The sequence below is a fragment of the Scyliorhinus torazame genome, chromosome 16, assembly GCF_047496885.1.
Source record: "Scyliorhinus torazame isolate Kashiwa2021f chromosome 16, sScyTor2.1, whole genome shotgun sequence".
In the NCBI taxonomy this organism is placed as follows: domain Eukaryota; kingdom Metazoa; phylum Chordata; class Chondrichthyes; order Carcharhiniformes; family Scyliorhinidae; genus Scyliorhinus; species Scyliorhinus torazame.
In genome coordinates, this window is record NC_092722.1 from 57,618,582 (window position 1) to 57,641,827 (window position 23,246).

The 23,246-nt window shown below is 45.2% G+C and overlaps 1 protein-coding gene across 24 annotated transcripts in view; it reads right to left on the bottom strand.

The window, feature by feature from the left end:
* eif4g3b (eukaryotic translation initiation factor 4 gamma, 3b) overlaps positions 1-23,246 on the bottom strand; it is a 480,107-nt gene that overhangs the window by 238,635 nt on the left and 218,226 nt on the right. For 18 of the 24 annotated variants that reach the window (XM_072478532.1, XM_072478528.1, XM_072478521.1 and 15 more), the window contains 2 exons: positions 9,925-9,945; positions 8,926-9,111 (listed from right to left, as the gene is read on the bottom strand). In XM_072478532.1, the coding sequence (XP_072334633.1) occupies positions 8,926-9,111; positions 9,925-9,945 (207 nt within the window). Of the gene's footprint in view, positions 1-8,925; positions 9,112-9,924; positions 9,946-17,791; positions 17,895-23,246 lie in introns of those variants that run through there. The other 6 variants (XM_072478533.1, XM_072478530.1, XM_072478524.1 and 3 more) reach the window with 2 other exon arrangements.

Genomic DNA, 23,246 nt, shown 5'->3' on the forward strand with positions numbered 1-23,246 from the left:
TGTCCCCTATTAGGGCACCCTCCCAGTCCATCAGTTCCTTCCACTTTGTCCAGCAGCCCAGGGGCAGCTGGTCGGGAAAGGACGGCACCTCCTTCCTGCAAGTACGGGAACCCATTCCCGCTGGACAGCTTCCTCCTCTTCCAGTTCCTTTAAGCTCGAAAAGCTGCCCCCCACAAATAGGTCCCCAAACCGTTCCATCCCCACTCGCTGCCACCCTGGAACCCTGCATCCAGCCCCCCTCTCCGGGCAGCCACCACCACAAACGGGCGCGTGGAGTACCTGGCCAGCGAGAACTGCAGAGGCGAAGACAACAGTGCCCCTAGGCTAGTGCCCTTACAAGAAGCTGTCTCCATTTGCTCCCACATCAAACTCTCCCCCACTACCTAACCACGGCTATATTTGCTGGCCAGTAGTAGTTCATTAAATTTAGCAAGGCCAGCCCTCCGCTCTAGCAGCACCTTCTTTACCCCGGGGGGGGGGTTCCCCACCCAAACAAACCCCAAAATCAGTGCGTTAACTTTCCTAAAAAAGGCCATTGGGATAAAAATTGAGAGGTTCTGAAAAACTAATACGAACCTCGGGAGCACCATCATTTTTCCGGTTTGCACCAACCCCGCAAGCGACAACCTCTTACAATCCGCCTTCATCTGCTCAACCAGCCGCACCAGGTTCAGTTTGTGTAAATGTTCCCATCCCCGCGCCACCTGAATGCTCATGTATCTAAAGTTCGTCCACAACACTTTAAACGGCAGCTCACCCAGCCTCCCATCCTGTCCCATTGCTTGAATCAGAAAAACCTCACTCTTCCCAGTGTTTAATTTATACCGGGAAAACAAACCGAACTCCTCCACGGTGCTCATAATCCCCCTAATGCCACCACGGGTCCGAAATGTAAAGTAGTATGTCGTCCGCATATAACAAAACTTTATGCACCCCTCCCCGGTGCACAATCCCTTTCCAACTCCTTGACGCTCTAAGCGCCATTGCCAGTGGCTCGAACGCCAGGGCAAAAAGCAACAGGGAGAGTGGGCATCCCTACCTTGTCCCACAATGTAATCCAAAATACCCCAAGCTCACCCAATTCGACCTTACACTTGCTACTGGCGCCCTATACAGCAACCGGACCCAATCCACAAATCCCTGCCCAAACTCGAACCGTCCCAGAACTTCCCACAAATATTCCCACTCTACCTGATCAAGGCCTCCTCTGCATCCATAGCGACTGTTACCTCCACCTCTTGTGCCACCGGGGGCATCATAATCACATTTAATAAGTGACCGACAAATGCCTCCCCTTTACAAATCCCGTCTGATCCTCCCCTATCACCCCGGTACTCAATCCTTGATGTCAAGGATATTTGCCAGCAGTTTGGGGTCCACATTCAGCAGCGTTCTTATCCTTCTTCAGAATCAAAGATATTGAGGCGTCCGATAGCATAGGGGGAAGCTCCCCGTTCGCCCTCCCCTCAATATATGCCCTTACTAGCAGGGGCCCCAGGTCCCCTGAAAACTTCTAATAAATTTCCATCAGGAACCCATCTGGACCCGGGGCCTTCCCTGCCTGCATCACCCCCCCATACCCTCCAGCATCTCCACCAGTCAAATGGGTGCCCCCAACCCCCCTACTAAAGCCTCTTCCACTTTGGGGGATTCCAGCCCATCCAAAAAATTAGGCAATCCCTCTCCTTCCACCGGGGGCTCTGATTCATATAGCCTCCTATAAAATTCCTCAAAAGCTCCATTGACCTCACAAGGTCTAGGACTATCCATCCCCACCCATCCTTCACCTTTCTGATCTCCCATGCCACCTTCTGTTTTCAAAGTTGGTGAGCCAACATCCTACTCACCTTCTCCCCATACTCATACATTGCCCCCCCCCCCCCCCCGGCCCTCTGCAACTGCACCACTGCCTTCCCATGTACACCAACCTAAATGCCATCTGGAGCTTCTGCCGTTCCTTCAACAAGCCTGCCTCTAGGGCCTCCGAATATCGATCTACCCACAGGATATCCTCCACCAGCTTGCCATTTCTGCCCACTCCATCCTGTCTGTGTGCCCAAATAGATATCAGCTCCCCCTGACCACTGCCTTTTTAAAAAAAAAATATATTTATTAAAGTTTTTAACAGAATTTTTCTCCCTTACAAACAGTAATCCCCCCCCCACCCCCAGTAACAAAAAAAAACGAGAAATCGCGCAGAGCAAGATATATACATGGCAAAATGATATATTTACACAGCTTTGTACACTGGCCCTCACCCGTACGTGCCAGTTTCCCCAACCCTTCATGTTATCTCTTGCTCATCCACCCTCCCAGGCAGTCCCCCCCCCACCCTCCCAGGCAGTCCCCCCCCCCCCCCCCCCCCCAGGTTGCTGCTGCTGCTGACCGACCTTCCTCTAACGCTCAGCGAGATAGTCTAGGAGCGGTTGCCACCGCCTGTAGAACCCCTGCGCAGACCCTCTCAAGGCAAACTTAATCCTCTCCAACTTTATGAACCCAGCCATATCATTTATCCAGGCCTCCAGGCTGGGGGGCTTCGCCTCCTTCCACATTAGCAAGATCCTTCGCCGGGCTACTAGGGATGCAAAGGCCAGAATGCCAGCCTCTTTCGCCTCCTGCACTCCCGGTTCGTCCACTACTCCAAATATTGCTAGCCCCCAGCTTGGCTTGACCTGGACTTTCACCACCTGAGATATTGCTCCCGCCACACCTCTCCAGAACCCCTCCAGTGCCGGGCATGACCAAAACATATGGACATGGTTTGCCGGGCTCCCTGAGCACCTTCCACATCTGTCCTCTACCCCAAAGAACCTACTCAACCTCGCCCCCGTCAAGTGCACTCTGTGGACCACCTTAAATTGTATCAGGCTGAGCCTGGCACACGAGGAGGAGGAATTAACCCTACCTAGGGCATCAGCCCACAGACCTTCCTCGATCTCCTCCCCCAGCTCCTCCTCCCATTTACCCTTCAACTCTTCTACCAGCGCTTCCCCCTCTTCTTTCAACTCCTGGTGTATTTCCGACACCTTGCCCTCCCCGACCCATACACCCGAGATCACCCTATCTTGAACTTCTTGTGCCGGGTGCAACGGGAATTCCCTCACCTGTCGCCTCACAAAAGCCCTCACCTGCATATATCTAAAGGCATTTCCCAGGGGTAACTCGAACTTCTCCTCCAGTGCCCCTAGGCTCGCAAACGTCCCGTCGATGAACAGGTCCCCCATTCTTCCAATCCCCGCCCGATGCCAGCTCTGGAACCCCCCGTCTATCTTCCCCGGGACAAACCGGTGGTTACCCCTGATCGGGGACCACACCGATGCTCCCATTGCACCCCGGTGCCGTCTCCACTGGTCCCAGATCCTTAGCGTTGCCGCCACCACCGGGCTCGTGGTATACTTTGTCGGCGAGAGCGGCAGTGGTGCCGTCACCAATGCCCCCAGGCTCGTTCCTTTACAGGACGCCATCTCCATCCTCTTCCATGCCGCCCCATCTCCCTCCATAACCCACTTGCGGATCATCGCCACATTTGCTGCCCAGTAGTAGCTCCCAGGTTTGGCAGCGCCAACCCTCCTCGGTCCCTACTGCGTTCCAGGAACCCTCTCCTTACTCTCGGGGTCTTATTCACCCACACAAACCCCATAATACTCCTGCCTACTCGCTTAAAAAAGGCCTTAGTGATCACGATGGGAAGGCACTGAAACACAAACAGAAACCTTGGAAGGACCACCATTTTAACCGACTGCACTCTACCCGTCAGCGAGAGCGGTAACATGTCCCATCTTTTGAAATCCTCCTCTATTTGCTCCACCAAACTCGTCAGATTCAGTTTATGTAGGGTCCCCCAACTCCTGGCTATCTGGATCCCCAGATACCGAAAGCTCCCCTCCGCCCTCCTCAGCGGTAGGTCCCCTATCCCTCTTTCTTGGTCCCCCGCCTGTAATACAAAGAGCTCACTCTTCCCTACATTGAGCTTATAGCCCGAAAAAAACCAAACTCCCTACGAGTCTGCATGACCTCCACCATCCCCTCCATTGGATCCGCCACGTACAGCAACAGGTCATCCGCATATAGCGACACCCGATGCTCTTCTCCCCCTCGGACCACCCCCCCCCCCCCCCCCCCTCCATTTCTTAGACTCCATCAATGACATGGCCAATGGTTCGATCGCCAATGCGAACAACAGGGGGGACAGGGGGAACCCCTGCCTCGTCCCTCGGTACAGTCGAAAGTACTCCGACCTCCGCCGGTTCGTCACTACACTCGCCATCGGGGCTCTGTAAAGGAGCTTAACCCAATTGATAAACCCTACCCCGAACCCAAACCTACGCAGCACCTCCCAGAGGTACTCCCACTCTACTCGGTCAAAGGCCTTCTCCACGTCCATAGCTGCCACTATCTCCGCCTCCCCCTCCTCCGATGGCATCATTATCACGTTTAAGAGCCGCCGCACATTGGTGTTTACCCTGACCACTGCCTTAAGGGCCTCCCATAGCATGGTAGCCGATATCTCGCTCCCTCCCCAGGGGGTCATTCAGCTCCACACACCACGAATGGCATCTCTCACCCACTTTCACATCTCCTCGTCTGCTAACAATCCCACGTCTAATCTCCAGTGCAAATGCTTGCCCCCCCCCCAAAAACACCCCATCCACTCGCAAGTCCACCCAGTGTGGCGCATGGTCGGAAACCATAAGTGACGAGTATTCAGAGTCGACTACCCTGTCACAAGAGTCTTATCCACCACAAAGTAATTATCAGACATGGGAGAAGTTCAAAACTTCCTTCGCCCGGGGCCTCTCTAGCCTTCGCGGGACCCTCCACTGCCATGCGTTCCATGAACCTCTTGAGCTCTTTCACCACTACAGACACCCTCCCGACCGGTCCAATCTAGGCTCGATGACCGTATTATAGCTCCCCACCCCAAATAATCAACCGGTGAGTGTCCAGTTCCAGGATCTTCCCCAATACCCGCCTCATAAATTCGACATCACCCCAATTTGGGGCATCAACATTCACCGAGATCTCTGGCATCCCCTCCAATTTCCCACTCACCATCACAAACCTTGCCCCCCGGATCTGGCACTATTTTCCCCACCTCAAACGCTACCCGCTTATTTATTAGTGCTGCCACTCTCGGTCTTCAAATCCAACTCCGAATGAAAAACCTGCCGAACCCACCCTTTCCTTAGCCTAATCTGGCCCCCAATCTTCAAATGCTTTCCTGTAGAAATGTCAGCCTTTGCAAATACGCGCAACCCTTTGACTGGCCCATTCAGCCCCTCACATTCCCAGCCTGGACGAGCGAACTTCCCGCTCCCCTCCCCTGTCCCTTCTTGGGCCAGCCCCTGGCCCGCTCGCACTCCATCATGATGCAAACCACAATATCATAAAGGGGAGAAAAAAAGGTGCACTCACCCTTCACCATCCTCCAGCCTCCCACCAAAGAAAGAGCTCAACAGCCACTAAGAAAAGAAAAGTTCTCCCCTGGCCATCATGCAAGACAAAAGAACCCAGCACAATAAAACAAAAGAGAGACAGGGAGAACCAACACCACCTCACATTCCCTCCAAAGTTCAACATCCTCCCTCTCCTGTCATTGCCTCTCAAGAACTCTATTGCCTCCTCCAGTGTTCCAAAATAGTAGTCACGCCTGTTGTGGGTCACCCAAAGGCAGGCTGGGTACAACATCCCAAACTTCGCCCCCTACATAAAGAGGGCAGCCTTGAGCCCGTTGAATCCAGTTCTCCTCTTTGCCAGTTTGCGCCCAGGTCCTGATATACCCAAAGCTCATTGCCTACCTAGGCACATCATCCCATCTGCCTGGCCCACTGCAAGATCTTCTCTTTGTCCAGAAACTGGTGTACCCTCCCCACCATCACCCTCTGCGGCTCATTCGCCTGCGCCTTCCTGAATAACGCCCCATCAACCTCCAAAGGCCGGACGATGGCCCCCCTCACCCATTAGCTTCTCCAGCATCTTGGCCATATGAGAGCCTCCACCCGCTCCCTCGATGTCCTCTGACATCCCCACTATCCTCAGATTCTGACTCTGGGAGCAGTTCTTCAAATCCTCCACTTTCTCCTTGAGCCACTTCGGACTCTCCCTCAGCATCCCAACTTCGGTCGCTAACGAGGTAAGCTGCACCTCGTGCTCCCCCACCGCCTCTTTCACCTTCTGGATCGCCTGGCTCTGGGTCTCCAGCCTCAGCTCCATAGGGTTGATCCCTGCTCTCAGTGGGTCCACCACCTTCGCCAGGTCCTCCCAAGTCTCCCTCCTCTGTTGGCTTAACTTTTCGTAAAGAAAGTTGACTGCTCTGTCGACTATTGGGTTGGTAGGGCCGACCCTTTACCCTCCGCCATCGTCCTCTGTGTCGCACCAAGAGTTTCTAGCTCCTGCAGCTCCTTTCTTCTAGGCCCATTTCTGGTGCACGGGTCCATCCACTGACCTCACCAGTGCAGTATAGCTTTCCTCCACCACCTCTGCACCTTATTCCTCCAAAACATCCACCCGGCAACCAGGGAAAAGGACCCAAAAAATCACCCCGAGCAGGAGCTGCCAAATGTGCGACCACTCATAGCATGGCCGCCGTGTCAAAATTGTGAAAATTCATACAATATGCCTTTATAGAATAGGGGTGGTTGTAACAAAAAACAAAAGCTTTTAACATAAGCCACTTAAGAAATCAACTGAATAATCATTGATTTTATGTAGGTATTCTGGAATTAAACCAACTAACAGAGAAAAACATACATTGCATTCAGGAGCCAAACTTTTGAACATTTAATACAAGCTATATAGCTCCTCTTTTTTCCACAATATGTATGTATGTCACCCCCTAATTTTGTAGAATTACTTAAATACTTTAACTTAACAAAAAATGACTTAGTCAACTGTAGTTTGGTGCACCATTTGTAAATTAACTCAAATTCAAGTTACAGTATACAAGTTACATTTTTAGAAAATCATTGGTGAGAGAGACTTAAAGGCACGAAAACAGTGCAAAAATAACTAAAACCATGCAAAATGAAATTTGCCAGAACACGAATCAACTGATAAGGTAATTAGTCATAGACCACCAAAGGCCAAAGGCATCTCTCTCTCCCATTTACAGAGAGACAATTGGTTATATAGCTTCACATCAAACGTGGGACAAGACAAGTAGGCCCCCCAGGGGCAGCACAAGTGGATAGCACTGTGGCTTCACAGCGCCAGGGTCCCAGGTTCGATTCCCCGCTGGGTCACTGTCTGTGCGGAGTCTGCACGTTCTCCCAGTGTCTGCGTGGGTTTCCTCCGGGTGCTCCGGTTTCCTCCCACAGTCCAAAGACGTGCAGGTTAGTGGATTGGCCATGATAAATTGTCCTTAGTGACCAGAAAGGTTAGGAGGGGTTATTGGGTTACGGGGATAGGGTCCAAGTGAGGGCTTAAGTGGGTTGGTGCAGATTCGATGGGCCAAATGGCCTCCTTCTGCACTGTATGATCGAGTCAGGCCTCCATGAGCTACCACAGCCAATACAGGGTTTGAATCAATGCTGTTGGTTTCATTCTGCACCACATCCTAGACATCTAGCCAAATGAGCTAACTGATCCCCACTAAAGCATTGTCAGTAATATGGAGACAAGGGCAGCAGGATGGCGCAGTGGCTAGAACAGCTGCCTCATGGCACCGAGGACCTGGGTTCGATCCCGGCCCCAGGTCACTGTCTGTGTGGAGTTTGCACACTCTCCCTGTGTGTGTGCGTCTCTCACCCCCACAACCCAAAAAGATGTGCAGGGTAGGTTAATTGGTCATGCTAAAAACTGCCCCTTAATTGGAAAAAAAGAATTGCGTACTCTAAATTTAAACAAATAAAATATAAAATAATATAGAGAACACAAAGCTCCCTTGGCACAACCATACAGTAGGGAAGATGGGAACAGCATATGAACATATCTTTTCAAAAAAAAAAAAAGGATAGCTTCTACCAGTTTATCTTGTGTGGATGACTGTCTATTCATTTGTGACAATTTAGAAACTGAAATTTTAATTAAGAAAATGGCTTGGACTAAGAATTTGCCCGAGTTCATGCAAGGCCTGGACATTTTACACTTCAGAAATCTCATCAATATTCACCCCACCTTTGCTTTCTTTAAGGATCCTTTCTTGCCACTGTCGCAACATTAAGAGAAAACCTGCTTCCGTAGCATTTTCTCAATCATAGTCAAATCAGATGGTTTAAAAGTAGTAAAATCAAAGTCACCTCTGATGTCACATTCCAGGTCATCATAACTGCAACTTTCATGCAGGACAACATGGTGGAAGAGGGTTATTTAGGCCAACAATAAAGACACACCTGTAGCATGATATGCTTGCGCACTAAGATGTTCTAATATTGCGAGCAGAATAAAAAGTTACTCCTTGGATTATCATTTTTAAAACATTTTCAAGGCATCATAAACATGAAAGAATTCTATGAGGGCATGAGAAGCCAAGTAGCGTCACTGGGGTAAAGCAAAACTATTTTTTAAAAGGGTTGCAGTTATCCACACACAGGAATAATTTTGAAGAAGTGGGGATAAAAACCTTCACTGTATTGCTTCAAATATTCTCAGACACTGTTCAATATAATTTTTTCTACAAATGGACAATAATCCATATATAAATTTTCAAAACAAAACAATAAGTTCATCACTCTTCCACTTACGAAAAGTCTACTTTAAATTCAAAGTTGCTGAATTCAAAAGTTCGGATAATTCAATATTTTAGTGTGAAATAGGACTTTGAATTATTAGGAGAATAGTGTAAAGTGCAGCAGCTCTGCAGCCGGGAAAGGTACACGCTTGACTAAAAGTACTTTGCATCCCACTTTGAAAACTTGCAAGGGGACAGCTGTATAATTTACCATTAATTCTAGTTCAGATGGTGCCCGACAGTCACTCTTCGCTTACCGGGTTAGCGATATAATACGGAGCCTGAGGGGCTGGGGGGTATGGCACAGATGGGTTCATCATTATTATGGGCGCTTGGCTGGGTGGATAGACTGCTGCCGTTGCAGTCTGTGTCCCTGGGCGCATGGAAGGATTGTTATTCGGTATACTTGGTCGTGCTTGTTGCATCGGTGGTCTTTGAAAAAACTGTAAAAAGAGAACAAAATGACGCATGTCAACAAACCTCCTTCAGTGTAAATGCAAGCCATCCACAAAACCATATGTATTACATACCATGCACCTCACCTTTCTAATCAACCGTTAAAAAACAAAATCTGTGAACAAGAATTTCAATTCATATTGTATTCATTTTTTTAAAAAAGCTTAATTCGTGGGAATATGCCAGTAACACTGTCCTTGGGCAGGTCATTTTCCCCAGCCATGGCAAAGGGTTCTCACCCCAAGAACCATAGGAACACCAAGACTCCAACCGGCATGTGCATGAGTTTTAGTACTTGGTGAAAAATGTTCACTACCAGCGAACTTCACCAGCAAGAACATCATCACCCTATGACAACATGGGTCCCCCGTTACATCAGCGAGTAACAGGAAAACAAGTTTATCACCTCCTCCTGTAATCTCACACGTTAAGACAAACCAAGGCACATCCCATCCAGTCAAAATATCACATGTTAATAGGAAAGTAAGTTCATGATTAATTCTAAAATGGTTGCCCTGATCTTTCACTTCTATTTTTACGAATTTACAATGAACATAAATGGGTTTGTAAAGGGCAATTTTAATTTGCTCTTCAAAAGTCAATGAACAGCTTGTAGATCTGTGAAGTGAAAGACTTCAATTTTAAACATTTCTAAGATAATTCAATATGAATGATCTGCAAAGATTTACACAAATTGTGAAAATGGTAATTCTATTCATGTTGCCATATGACCCTCTGACTCAGTTTCAGTATTTAGCAAAGTTAATTGAGAGGTGAAGTTATTTATCCGTTAATATTACCTGGATAGGTCTGAATCCTCCCTTCAACAATGAAGCGATCAAAGTAGCAGAAAAGAGAGAAAGCCAATGGAACACCTTATAGATCAGTAGGTAGGATCATGATGTACGTGCATTCAGAATAACAGCCAATGATTTTCCACATTTAAGAAACTTGACTCTCTCCCTCCAGTACAAGCCTAATGACCCAGGCCAGGAGTTAGAAAGGGACCTAACCTCCATTCAACAGCAGTGAGAGAAATGATTCTCACTTGTCAGTGATATAGGCGACTATGGAAAGATCATGGGTATTTCCAAATAGGAACCGTGAAATAAAACTACACTCCCTTTTTAAAAATATGATTTACATTGATTTCTCACAATAGGGTGGAAAATCATTGGCTCGAAATATAGCTTCATTAGACGAGAGAAGGCATTTTATTTGATCCTACTAATACAATGAATTTCCCCATAACCAGCAGCTTAAATGAACAAGATATATGCCCAATAACGTATCAGAACATGAAGGTAAACAGCAATGTCATTGTTTGGCTGGAACAAAGGCCTTTAGGCAAGACAAATATTTAACTATAGATCAAGACATTCACTGTGGCATGGCTTGACCACAGATTTAGTTCAGACAAAGAAGCTTTGCTGTCGCAATGAACAATGTAGATTCCAACAGATACAGTGAACGTTAAGATTTTCTACAGAAAAAAGGTGGGACTTTATGCATTTGATATTGTCGCGTTCCTGCCATCATGAAGACCGCCTACCTTCACCTGTGTAACATGCTCGACTTCACCCCGTCTCAGCTCACCTGCTATTGAAACTCTCATTTATGCGTTTGTAACCTCTAGATTTGACTATTACAACGCATTCCTGGCTGGTGTCCCACATTTTAAACTCTGCTGCCAATGCTTTAATTCGCAGCAAGTCCTGTTTCAACCCTGTGCTCGTTGACTCACATCAGCTCCCGGTCAAGCAATATCTTGAGTTCAAAATTCTCATCCTGGTTATCAAATTCCACCATGGCCTTGCTCCTCCTCATCATTGTAATATCCTCCAGTCCGACAACTCAGATATTGCACTTGTCTAATTCTGGGCTACTGTGCAGTCCCAATTATAAATGTTCCATTGTTGGTGACTGTGCCTTAAATGCCTAGACTCCTCCCTAAACCTCTCCACCTCGCTTTAAACCAAACTTTAGTCATTGGACCGAATAACTCCTTAAGTAGCTTGCCGTCTTAATAATGTTTGCGAAAGGACATTTCATTACGTTAAAAGTAGCAATATAAATACAAGTTGTTGCTGTTTCCTATCCACTTATTTATTCTTCCTTATCCAATAAATTATAGGAGGACATTAATAAACCTGCATAACGGGCAAATAATTAACAAATGAAATTTAACAACTGTGAGACAGTACATTTTGGTAGGATGAATAGGGAGATCACAAATCTAGGTGGGGTAGAGGAGCAAAGGGATTTCAGAGTACAAACACATTGATCACTAAATATTTCAAGGTTAACAGGTTATAATGGTGTCAAATCAGGCTTTAGTTTGACAGGGAGAGAACTGAAAAGTAGGGAAGTTATTCTAAACCTTGATTGAACTTTTAGTTACACCATACTTATATTGAATTAGTCTAGTCATCATATCGTTAAAAGGATATAGAAGCACTGGGTTGCATTTACAAGGGTGACACCAGAAATTTCGGGCCTTCATCTGCATCCCACAGATGACATTTAGGCGGCACCTGCAGGGTTTTCAACTGCCATGTTCGGCACCAGTGGAAGATCCCACTGTAAATTTACGCCAAAGTGAAACCAATTTATGTATTTTTTGCCATATTTCTTCCCCATGTCCACCATAGACCAGGCCAACAGAGGCTTGGGATAAATCCGTGCAATGTTTCCACTTATGGGTAGAGCTAACGAGGGATCATTAAATGTAAGAGAGTCACCAAGAAATCCAAAAGGGAATGTATTCAAAATTTCCCGACTCAAAGAGTAGCGAGAGCGGATTTCACAGGGAGTGGTTGAAGCAAATCACATTGATACATCTGAGCATGAGAGAAGGAAATAGGTAGAATTAGATGAGAAAAGACAGGGGAAGGATTGAGTGGAGCTGAAATGCTACAATGGACCAGTTGGGACATGTGCCTTGCTTCTGTGCCATAAACCCCATATAATTCTAAAAATTATCACTTCCAGAAGAATTTCAATTCCAAATCTCAGCCTGTGATCTGCCTTTTTTGTGAAAGATATATCCTAGGGACCTTGGTCAATTGCAAAAGTCCAGACTGTGATCCATTCAGTAAGAAGGCTGTATGAAAGCATTGTAAGCAGTTGAGCTATTTCTATTCTTACCTAAGTCTCCATGCTCTCCAAGGCTTCCCTCATATGTTCATACACTGATCAGCAGAGAAACCCTGGTTGAAAGTCTAGGAAATGGTTTGATCTAACTCACTCCACTTGTGTCCATGGAGAAAATTGTCACCTAGTAAGTGAGTCTTTGTAAGTGGGTAGTGGGGGAGGGGTCGGTGTGGGAGTGAGTGGAGGCGGCATCCTGTAAGGGCACGTGTTTGAGGGCATTGTTAATGGCACCTCTGCCGTTCTCGCCGGCTGCATACTCCACAAGCCCGTTAGTAGTGGCAGCTCTGAGGGTGTGGCGACAGTGGCAGCAGCATAGGGGTTTGGAGGGGGCATCGGTGTGGGCACCACCCCTCCCGTAAATGGGGTTACAGGATAAGATGATGTCGAGAGCAGGAGTTGGGGAGGGGAAGGTCTCGGAGATCTGTAAGGAGCTGATGGAGTGGGAGGGAGACACAATAAGAGAGATGAAGAGAAAGTGGGAAGAAGAGAACTTCCCGGAGCGAACTGATGGTTATCGCATATCGGTGCCACACCGATGCCCCCTCCAAACCCCTATGTTGCAGCCACACCCTCAGAGCTGCCACTACTAACAGGCTTGTGGAGTATGCAGCTGGCGAGAACAGCAGAGGGGCCATTAACAATGCCCTCAAACACGTGCCCTTACAGGATGCCGCCTCCACTCGTTCCAACACCGACCCCTCCCCACTACCCACTTATCAAGACCAATTGTACTAGAGTTTTTTTGGGGGGGGGGGGGGGGGAGAGAAAGAGTTGGAAGCTGGGTTACGGGAGGAGGCATTGCGGAGAGTTATCATAGAATTTACAGTGCAGGAGGAGGCCATTCGGCCCATCAAGTCTGCACCAGCCCTTGGAAAGAGCACCCTACCTATGCCCACACCTCCACCCTATCCCGACATCTCCATCCTATCCCCGTAACCGCACCTAACCTTTTTTTACTACGGGCAATTTAGCATAGCCAATCCACCTAACCTGCACATCTTTGGACTGTGGGAGGAAATTGGAGTACCCGGAGGAAACCCACGCAAATACTGGGAGAATGTGCAGACTCTGCACAGACAGTGACCCAAGCCAGGAATTGAACCTGGGACCCAGGAGCTGTGAAGCAACTGTGCTAACCACTATGCTAATGTGCTTCGGGTCCTCGTCATGTGCCAGGCTCAGCTTGATCCGATTCAAGGTGGTCCACAGTGCTCATTTGGCTGTGGCCCAGATGAGCAGGTTCTTTGAGGTGAAGGACAGGTGTGGACAATGTAGGGGAAGTCCTGCGAATCATGTATACATGTTCTGAACGCGTCTGAGGCTGAGGGGCTTTTGGCAGGGATTTGCGGACGTCATGTCAGAGATCCTGGGAGGGTGGCTCCGAGTCCAGAGGTGGCGTCTCCGAGCCTCCGAAGTCGGGGCTTTGGGTTAGCGAGATGCCGTGGTTTCTCAGGCTGGAAAAAATTAAATTTGCCTTGACGGGTTCATTACAGGGGTTCGCTCAGAGGTGGCAGCCGTTCATCGACTTCTTCGAGAAAAACTAGATGGGGGGAAAAAAGCGGGGGGCTTGGAAGTGACGAATAAGGGTAGGAAAACCAATGGCGGGAGGGCCGGGAAGGGCTGACGGTGTGTTTTTATAAGCCATGTTGGTTGGGGTTTGTATTTGGCGGGAATGATGGTTATTTTGTTACGTGTTCTGTTAGATGGTATTGTTGAAAAGTGTTAAAAATTATAAATGCCTCAAAAAAACATTTTCTTTAAAAACCGAATTGGTCTTGATTTCAAGCTTAATAGAATCATAAAATCCTTACGGTGCAGGAGGCCATTCAGCCCATCGAGTCTGCACCGATCCTCTGAACGAGCACCCTACCTTGAGTCAGGCCCCCACCCTATCCCTGTAACCCAACCTAACCTTTTGGGCACTAAGAGACAGCACTAACCACCTCCCACTGGCACTTCAATTCTAAAAGTTGTTGTGCAGTAGATGTCATCCCTTCACTCCGTCTGGCTAAGTGTAGAGAAACATTTGTGGAAATCCACAAAGTATATGCTTTCGGCAGAGGACCTGGAGGGCCCACTAGCCTTCCAGAACACAGGACTCCTGTTCAGTCAAGTTGAAGCGGCTTTCAGTAAATCTAGAACTTCTAAATTGGCTAGAGTGCTCCACTGGTTTGAAAACAACAATGACTCATTCAAAGCTCTGCCACCCATGTCTTAACACGCACCAAGTTCTGTTCCCCAGTCAGCGCACTGACCTACACTGGCGCCTAGTCAAGCAAAATCTTGTTTTAAAATTCTCATCCTCGTTTTTAAATTCCGCCATGGACTTGCCCCTCCCAGTCTCTGTAATCTCCTCTAACCAACAGTCTTCCAAACTATTTGTGCCCCTCTAGTTCTGACCTCTTCTGTATTCCCATCCATAACTGCCTCATTTTTGGTGGGCATGTGTTCAGTTGCCTAGGCCCCAAACTCTGGAATTTGCTCCGTACTCACTTTTCTCTTTCAACTCACTGCTCAAGACCTGTCTGCTTGACTCAGTGTTTGGTCATTTAATCTAATATCTCCATATGTGGTTCAGTGTTATACTTTATTTTATATTGCCCCTGTGAAGCATCTAGGAATGTTTCATTATGTTAAAGGTGCTATAGAAGTATAAGTTGTTTGAATAAAAATGACAAATTTACTTATATCCTTGAAATGCACCTGTATTTTGTATAAAGGAAATCACTTTGCCACTAGGGTTTCAGTAAAACATAAAATGGCAGAATTATATCAATGGAACTGCATTGTGAGTGTTCCAACGCAGAAATAAATATGAATAGTGCCGGAAGAAAGTATGTTGAGTTCAAAACTACCAGGGTGGTGAAGTTCACATGAACATAGTTCTGTCATTGCTAGTGAGAGCATTTTGATAAGCTAATGCCAACACAGTATTGAAGTATAGCAACCAAAATGTAAAACTTGCCGCCATGTACCAACATCAATGTGGAAAGTAGGCCAAGTGACAATGTCACTTCAGTGACCAAAAAGAAAATGCTGGAAAATCTCAGCAAGTCTGGCAGCATCTGTAGGGAAAGAAAAGAGCTAACTCGAAACATTATCTCTTTTTTCTCCCTACAGATGCTGCTAGACCTGCTGAGATTTTCCAGCATTTTCTTTTTGGTTTCAGATTCCAGCATCCGCAGTAATTTGCTTTTATATTATGTCACTTCCGTGGCTTGACTTCAAGGCAACAGGGCACAATTATTCAGTCTATGTTGGAAATAGGAAACATCCGGAAGTCCATCTTTGGTTGAAACAAGAGTCTCCTTAATAGAAGATCACTGTTTTCCCCCGTATTCCTATAAACCCAGAAATAGCCTGGGTCGTGCTTTGCTTTTGAGAGCAGCTGGAAATCATCACTTCTTCATTCTTTGTTATTAGTCTGGAAACAGGTTTACCTGGATAATAAATATGCATCTACTTAATTGATTTAATAATTGCAAACTAATGGGATAACAAGATATATTACGATGAAACAAAAGTACGGTCGGAGAAAGGAAAACTGGCAAATTCATTGGGAAGTTAAAGTTCAAACAAATGACGTTTCAGATAATGTTGTTGTGATGTTGGTACAAGTGCCAACTAATTCAGATCTATTGTTATATTTTGTTGGATAAAAGGAGACATGGTCTTGGTTTAAATGCAAGGAAATGAAGTGCTCCCAGAACAGCCAGGAAAACCAGTGACGGTCATCACTGCAGAAGGTTCATGGGGCTTAGCACATCTGTACTTGTTTAATATTGAAGAGCAACACGAAGGCAGGATGCCAACATTTTTACACTGCTGCTCAGTGATTATGTACTGCAGTGTACGTGCCAAATTCCAACATGCGTCATATCTGGAGACTGTAAACTTAACACATACTGCACCCTAACGTTGATAAACAGATGATGCTGGGAAAATTTACTTTTTCCTCATTGCACAGATGCAATACAAGGCAAATCTCAGGTTTATTATTTGCATCGCATTGCAACCTGCGCTGTCCTGTTTATATACTGGATCTAAATTGAACCAAATGGTTCTGAGTCAGCTAGTGATAGCTGCCTATGAGCAGGTTCAGGCAGTTACTGAAGTAAGATAATGGGAAGTGCCTCACTAAAGCAGAAGGATATTTTGGGGAAGGCAGCGCAATTCAATTCCATTTTAATTCCCCATACTGGCAGCAAACGCATGTAGCTGCATTTATGCTGGCAGTGTTTTCAATGAATTTTCAGAGAAATGTTTCTATTCATCATGGGATGTGGGCGTCACTAGCTGGGCCAGCATTTATTGCTCATCCCTAATTGCCCTTGAACGGAGCGGCATTTCAAAATGCTGGTAAGAGGCAATCACATTGCTGCAGATCTGGAATCACATGTAGGTCAGACTGGATAAGGATGGAAGATTTTCTTCCCTAAAGGACATTAGTGAACCAGATAGGCTTTTATGACAGTTTACAATGGTTTCATGGTCATCATCAGACTTTTATTTCCAGATTTTTATTGAATTCAAATTTCACCATCTGCCGTGGTGGGATTCGAACTCAGGTCCCCTGGGCATGACATGGGTCTCTGGATTACCAGTTCAGTGACAATGCCCTATTCCACCGCCTCCCCTAGACAGGAGTTAACATGGCTTCCTCGCCCCAGCAGCAGACTCAAACCTCACATACAACTAGGTTTACAAGTTAGCATTGGGCCAGGAGAGGCCGATTCATGAGAACCTCTCTTTCTCAGGTCAATTTATAAGTTTCAAGTGTGACTGAAAGGAGTTTTCAGGATGCAATCAATAAAGTAAGTTTAGGGCCATACACGTTCATATATTGTGACAATGGGTTCAAGCATTGTGAAGACAGCTTTCACTTAACCATCTAATCTATTGCCTTGAAGAAACACTGGATGGGCAGCTACACTACTGAGTTTCAGGCAGCAGGTTTTGTGCCTGATGTTTCAGTTTCCGATTCCAATCCTACTATCTCAAGGAGGACAGAGTACTTCCCACCCACACTAGACAGAAGGGGACAAAGTTCACAACACTGGAAAGTTAGCATCAAGAACAAACACTTAATTGATGATCTAGGAAACAGGGTGCTACACAAGGGAAAGAGGGAGGCTCAATGGCCCTTACAGGGAATGAAACAATTTCAACAAGTAAAACTGGGGACATAATTTACATTCAAATCATTTTCATAGTTTTTATTAAGCAGAAACTTAAAGACTGCAGCTACTTGTAAGACAAATACAGCAGAAAGGCAGGTAAAAGCTGCATTAAAAAGATAGAAAAGAGAATTATCTATATTAAAAGGGAATTGCAAAAATCGTGCCCTGGAGTCGCACGAAAGTAATCTACAATACCTCAATTGCTGAGATTATTCGGACACCCAGACTGGATTTTCAGCTGCAGAGAATATTGATTTATCATAACAAATACAACAATAAGCATGCATAACTTTATCCTTTAGGCAACGTTCTGTTTAAAAAAGGCAATACTGACCTTCCATATATTTTTCAACTGTTCTGTGCTATGTATGGCTATTATGTTCCTGTGGATCAGCTTTTGGGCTTAGGCAATTTTTGAAAAACGAATGTACCTGTTGAAAAATGTCAGTACACGAGGGTAGCTATAGAACCAATACTATGAAAACATTAACATCTGAAACTTAACCTGGAAGGAGGATCACATGACACCACTCATCCAACACATGGGGGAAATGTCACAACTCAATAACAGCAGTCATGAGATTCATCCTCACTCATTAGATGAAAGTGGTATCTTGAACTTTCCAGAATCCATGAGAACGTAAAATCTTCTATACCGCATCACACACTTGGGGTGGGTAGCCTATACTGTTTATAGAACCGCAATGAATATGTGAGGGAATAGCCAAGATATAAAACCCCAATATTTTGCTGGTCAGTGCTATCTTTTGAATATGTAATGCGAACAGATGAAGTTCCCTGTATGTTGGAGAATTAAACAGTTCAGTTAACACTTGTTAAAAGAGAGGACAAAGAAATGTGTTGCAAACTCTTTCGGAGCTTATACAATATTGCGCAGCTTGAATTCCAGACTGAAATGTCCCAAGTGAATTTGCTCAATACTGTAAATGCATAGCAAAGAAATAGCCTACAACCTGTGATGGTCTGAAAGTTTTAAAATACTGCATTATTAAATGAGTGCAAATTTCTAACAGAGGAGCCAGATAGGCACGCAAGACTTTCATAGTTGAAAATTTGCAATCAGGGTTTCAATTACCCCCTCTGGGTCACTTGCCACTGCCCATCTCGATTGCAGAAGGGAAGAAAATTCTGATCCCGACGCTCATCAATACCACACTGGATCAGCATCTAACTTTCCATAAAAGAAAGTAGAGACAATAAATTAAGCACGTCACCTTGGGGAATATTTTGAATTGTCAGGAACGCGGGCACTGGACATTTTCTATGGCCCATATCTAGTTGCCCTGAGGTAGTGGCTCTTCCTTCTGAACTTCTAGAAACTGTTTGATAAAACAGAGTGGCCTATTCATAGGCAGTTCAGAGTCAACCACATTGGTGTGCAAGTGGAGTCACACAAGCCAGGCTAGTTAAGCATGGTAGGTTTCTTTCAGGACATTAGCTAACCATTACGTTTTTATGAACAATCAAGGTCATATAGTTGAAGTAGCTTTTTTACAGTTTCCTTTTTATTTTATTTTTAAATTGATTTCACATTCAAGTGAAATCATGTTCTCTGGATTATTAGCCCAGTCGTCTGGATTGCAGGTGCAGTTACCTAACCACTGCACTACTCCACTAATGCCAAAATATGAAATTGAACATGATGTAACATATCATGTTCAAATTTAAGCAAATTAAACCAACAAACTCAAATCAGGAATGAGGCATATTTTAGTGGTATTAATGTCAAACATGATCCATTACCAACAAATTCATTTATTTTTCCTTTTCCACTTTGTCTCATCTGACTCCTACTGGCATAGGGATCCCCTTCCCTACTCTGCCCGAGTATCCATTCATGTGTGAGCCTACAAAGAAGCGCAGGAGAACATGCTATTCAAACAGCTAAATTTAATGCTAACCCCCCCTGATTTTCACCTGTTTGCAATTTCCAGGAAGGATAAGAATCAGTGGTGGGAACTTAAGATGCTGGAAATACGAAAGAAGCACAGTAAATGGTGGAAATGCTTAACAAGTCCAGCAACATTGTGGAGAGAGAAGACATGTTCAGTTGTAACAGTGTTGTGATGTAGGAACCACATCTGAAACTTTAACATATCTGTTCTCTTTATGGATATACTGACCAGCTGAGTATTTCCATCATTTGCTGGTTTCAGGGAGTGTGATCCCTGCCTGATTTACGCTGTTCTTTGAGCACTGTTAACACTGCTCCAGCTCTGCGTCCTGGCTGAGTTCAGCAAATTGAATGCAGATCTGGAATACATTTTGGCCCATCCTGGTTTGTATGGCTCAGTTGCATTGTTATATACCAACGGAGCAACCAGAGGAACTTCCATCTATGTTCTAAATGAAGCAACTTAAAAATGTCGGTGGTGAAAATGCATCCTTTTTGAGTTGGGGAAGGGGATGAAAGAAAATTATTTAAAATCAACAATGTCCTCCAGTAACAAAAATTTCCACCCACAGGTTAATGTAAATGATTCTGCGTTAGAAAACAAATGTCCCAACATTTTTCATTGTTAATGGTTTTCATAGCATGAGAGAATTTTGTTTTTTTCATTTTACAGCCACTTTGCATTCAGAATTGATTAAATCTCTCCTATGCAATGCACTCAGCCAAATGACAACCAAGAACAGGTCATGGTTGGCACTACATTTCCACAGGTGAGCATCTCACCAATGGAGGTATTTGCCACAGCTCAGCTGTTGTCCATGACATATTCTATTTATCACAAATACTTTTAAAATCAGTTTCAAAGTTTTTTTTAATGACAGGTATTAGAGTACTAAAAAAAGTCTGATCCCAGGTCACACAAGTTTCACCAGTAGTCCCATGCGAATTAGCATGGGTTTTGAATTGCAAAATTGAGAACAACAATAAATGTCCACAGTTGAAAAAAGTAAAATTACAGAAGATCACCATCACCCTTTACTGTCCTTCAAAGGTAGTTCCAAAACCTGATCAAACATAACTGCTCGACTAAAAATGACAAGCGTCTTCAATTCGAAATGGCAGCAATCTCATTACCGTCCAAGCAATATACTACTTTAAATATTTGCAAAATTAAAATCGATCACATAAGTTACTCAAGATGAGCAGGGTGCATGAAAAAGGATTCAGGAAACATTGTCCAAAACAAAGTTGGATAAGAACAACAAATGCTAATATCAGCTGTCATTATTCAGAAAATAACTTTCTTCAGAGTTATTGGCAAGTTCATAGCATATATGGCACCAAGGCTGAAAACCACACACACAGCCCGTTTGCTGTTGAATGCTCAGTTATTGTTAAAAGGACAATGTTGTTAAAAGGGGAGTTCGCTTCTCTAAACATGTACACTTGTAACATTCCCTAATTGATATCCGATGATGGTGAATGAATGGCACAGATAACTAAATAGTGTGGATTATTGCTACGAAATTAAGATGAAAATTTCAATTTCAGTTCAAAGGAGTATTCAAAGGAAACTGAGGAGGGAAGCAAAAATGGTAAGCTCAACAAGAATCCAAAACCTTGTGTGCTTTAACAGAAAGGAGAAGGCGAGAAGAGGAAAAGTCATCACTACTACTGTTGGAATGGAAAACACAGGCCAGCAGATTACACACACTGCCAGTCCAAAGGAAATGCAATTATTAAGTGTTTATGGGTACTGAAAAGTTGTTGTTTTTTTAAAAATTCCCTGCACTCTGATTACAGAAAAACTTTTACAAAATGCTCCACCATTATTTTTATAAATGGTATTAAACCTTGGATTCAAATGGCTTATAGTTCCGTAACCGTGCAAAGGTAAACTTTCCCTCCTTGTCTTTCTCAATCTGTCTGCAGCCTATGACACAATTCACCATCCCATTCTCCTCCAAAGTGGGGCAGCACGGTGGCACAGTGCTGCCTCACAGCATCAGGAACCCAGGTTCAATTCTAGCCTTTGGTGACTGTATGGAATTTGCACGTTCTCCCCATGTTCCCTCCGGGTACTCCGGTTTCCTCACACAGTCCTAAAATGTGCAGATTAGGTGGTTTGGCCATGCTAATTTGCCCCATAGTCTCCAAACATGTACAGGTTGGGTGTATAGGAATAGGGCAGGAGAGTCGGCCTAGGTATGGTGCTGTTTCAGAGGGTCAGTGCAGACTGAATGGCCTCATTCTGCACTGTAGGAATTCTATGATATCAATGAACGCTTCTCTTCTGCCATCCAGCTGGGTGCGATTGCTCATACTTGGTTTCATCCTCATCTCTCTAATCACAGCCAGAGAATAACATGCAATGACTTCACTTCCTGCTCCCGGACCATTACTGCTGATGTCCCCCAAGAATCTATACTTGTCTCCCTCCATCTACATGATACCTTTGGCGTCATCATCCAAAGGCACACAGTGTCAGTTTTCACATCTGCATTGATGACACCCAGCTCTACTTCACATCAGCTGCTAAACTGCTAAACAGCTCCCCTGTTGCTAAATTATCAGATTGCTTACCTGATATCCAGTATCGGGTGAGAAGAATTTTCCTCCAATAAAATATTGGGAAGTCTGAAGCCATTGTTATCAGTCCCCACTTCAAACTACATTCCTTGGCTACCAACACTGTGCTTCTCCCTGGCAACAGTCTGAGATTAAGGCAGTCTGTTCACAACCTTGGTGTCACAATTGATCAGAGATGAGCTTCTGACCCCATATCCATGCCATCACGAAGATTCCCTATTTCCACCTCTGTTACTGCGTCTGACTTAGTAATTGTCTCAGCTCATCTGTCCCTGAAGCCCCATTCATGCCTTTGTTATCTCCAGACTCAACCATTCCAACCCACTCTTACCTGGTCTCCCTCATTGTCCTCCATAAACTTGAGCTCATCCAAAACCCTGCTGCCTGAGACTTAACTCACTGCAAGCGTGGTTCACCTGTGCTCGCTGACCTATCCTGGCTCCTGGTCAAGGGTCAAACATTTCTTGACTTTAAAATTCTTATCTTTTTTTCAAATCCTTCCATGGTCATGACACTCCCTATCGCTGTATTTTGTGCTCCTCTAGTTCTGGCCTCTTGTGCATCCCCAATTTAATTGCCCCACCACTGCTGCCTATGCCTTCAGATGGTTAGAGCACAAGCGCTGGAATATCTAAATCTACATCTCTCCACCTCTTGATCTTACTTTCCTTTAAGACACTTCTTGAGGGCAGCACGGTGGTGCAGTGGATAGCACTGCTGCCTCAAGACACCGAGGTCCCAGGTTCGATCCCGGCTCTGGATCACTGTCCATGCGGAGTTTGTACATTCTCCCCGTGTTTGCGTGGATTTCGGACCCACAACCGAAAAGATGTGCAGGTTAGGCGAATTGGCCATGCTAAATTGCCCCTTAATTGGAAAAAATGAATTGGGCACTCTAAATTTATTTTTTTTAAAAGACACTTCTTGAAAGCTCTCTCTTTGACCAAGCCTTCAGTCATCTGACCCAATACCACTTTATGTGGCTGTGTTATATTTTGATTTATAAAGTTCCTGTGAAGCGTCCTGGGATGTTTCATTATGTTAAAGGAGTCATCCAAGTGGACACTGTTCTGTAGTTCACCTGATGTACAGGAAGTTGTCTCGGAAAATGTTTCATATAGCAGCAGACGAAAATGGAGGGAGCAAACAAAATTGGGAACGGTAAGCAAAAGTTATTTTTTTTTAAAAGCAGAGAGGAAACAGATTTAGCAAAGGAGTTTCAAATGGTAGAACAAAGTGAAAGAACACTGCCAAGGATAGAGTAAAGGGAGTGAGCAACCCATAG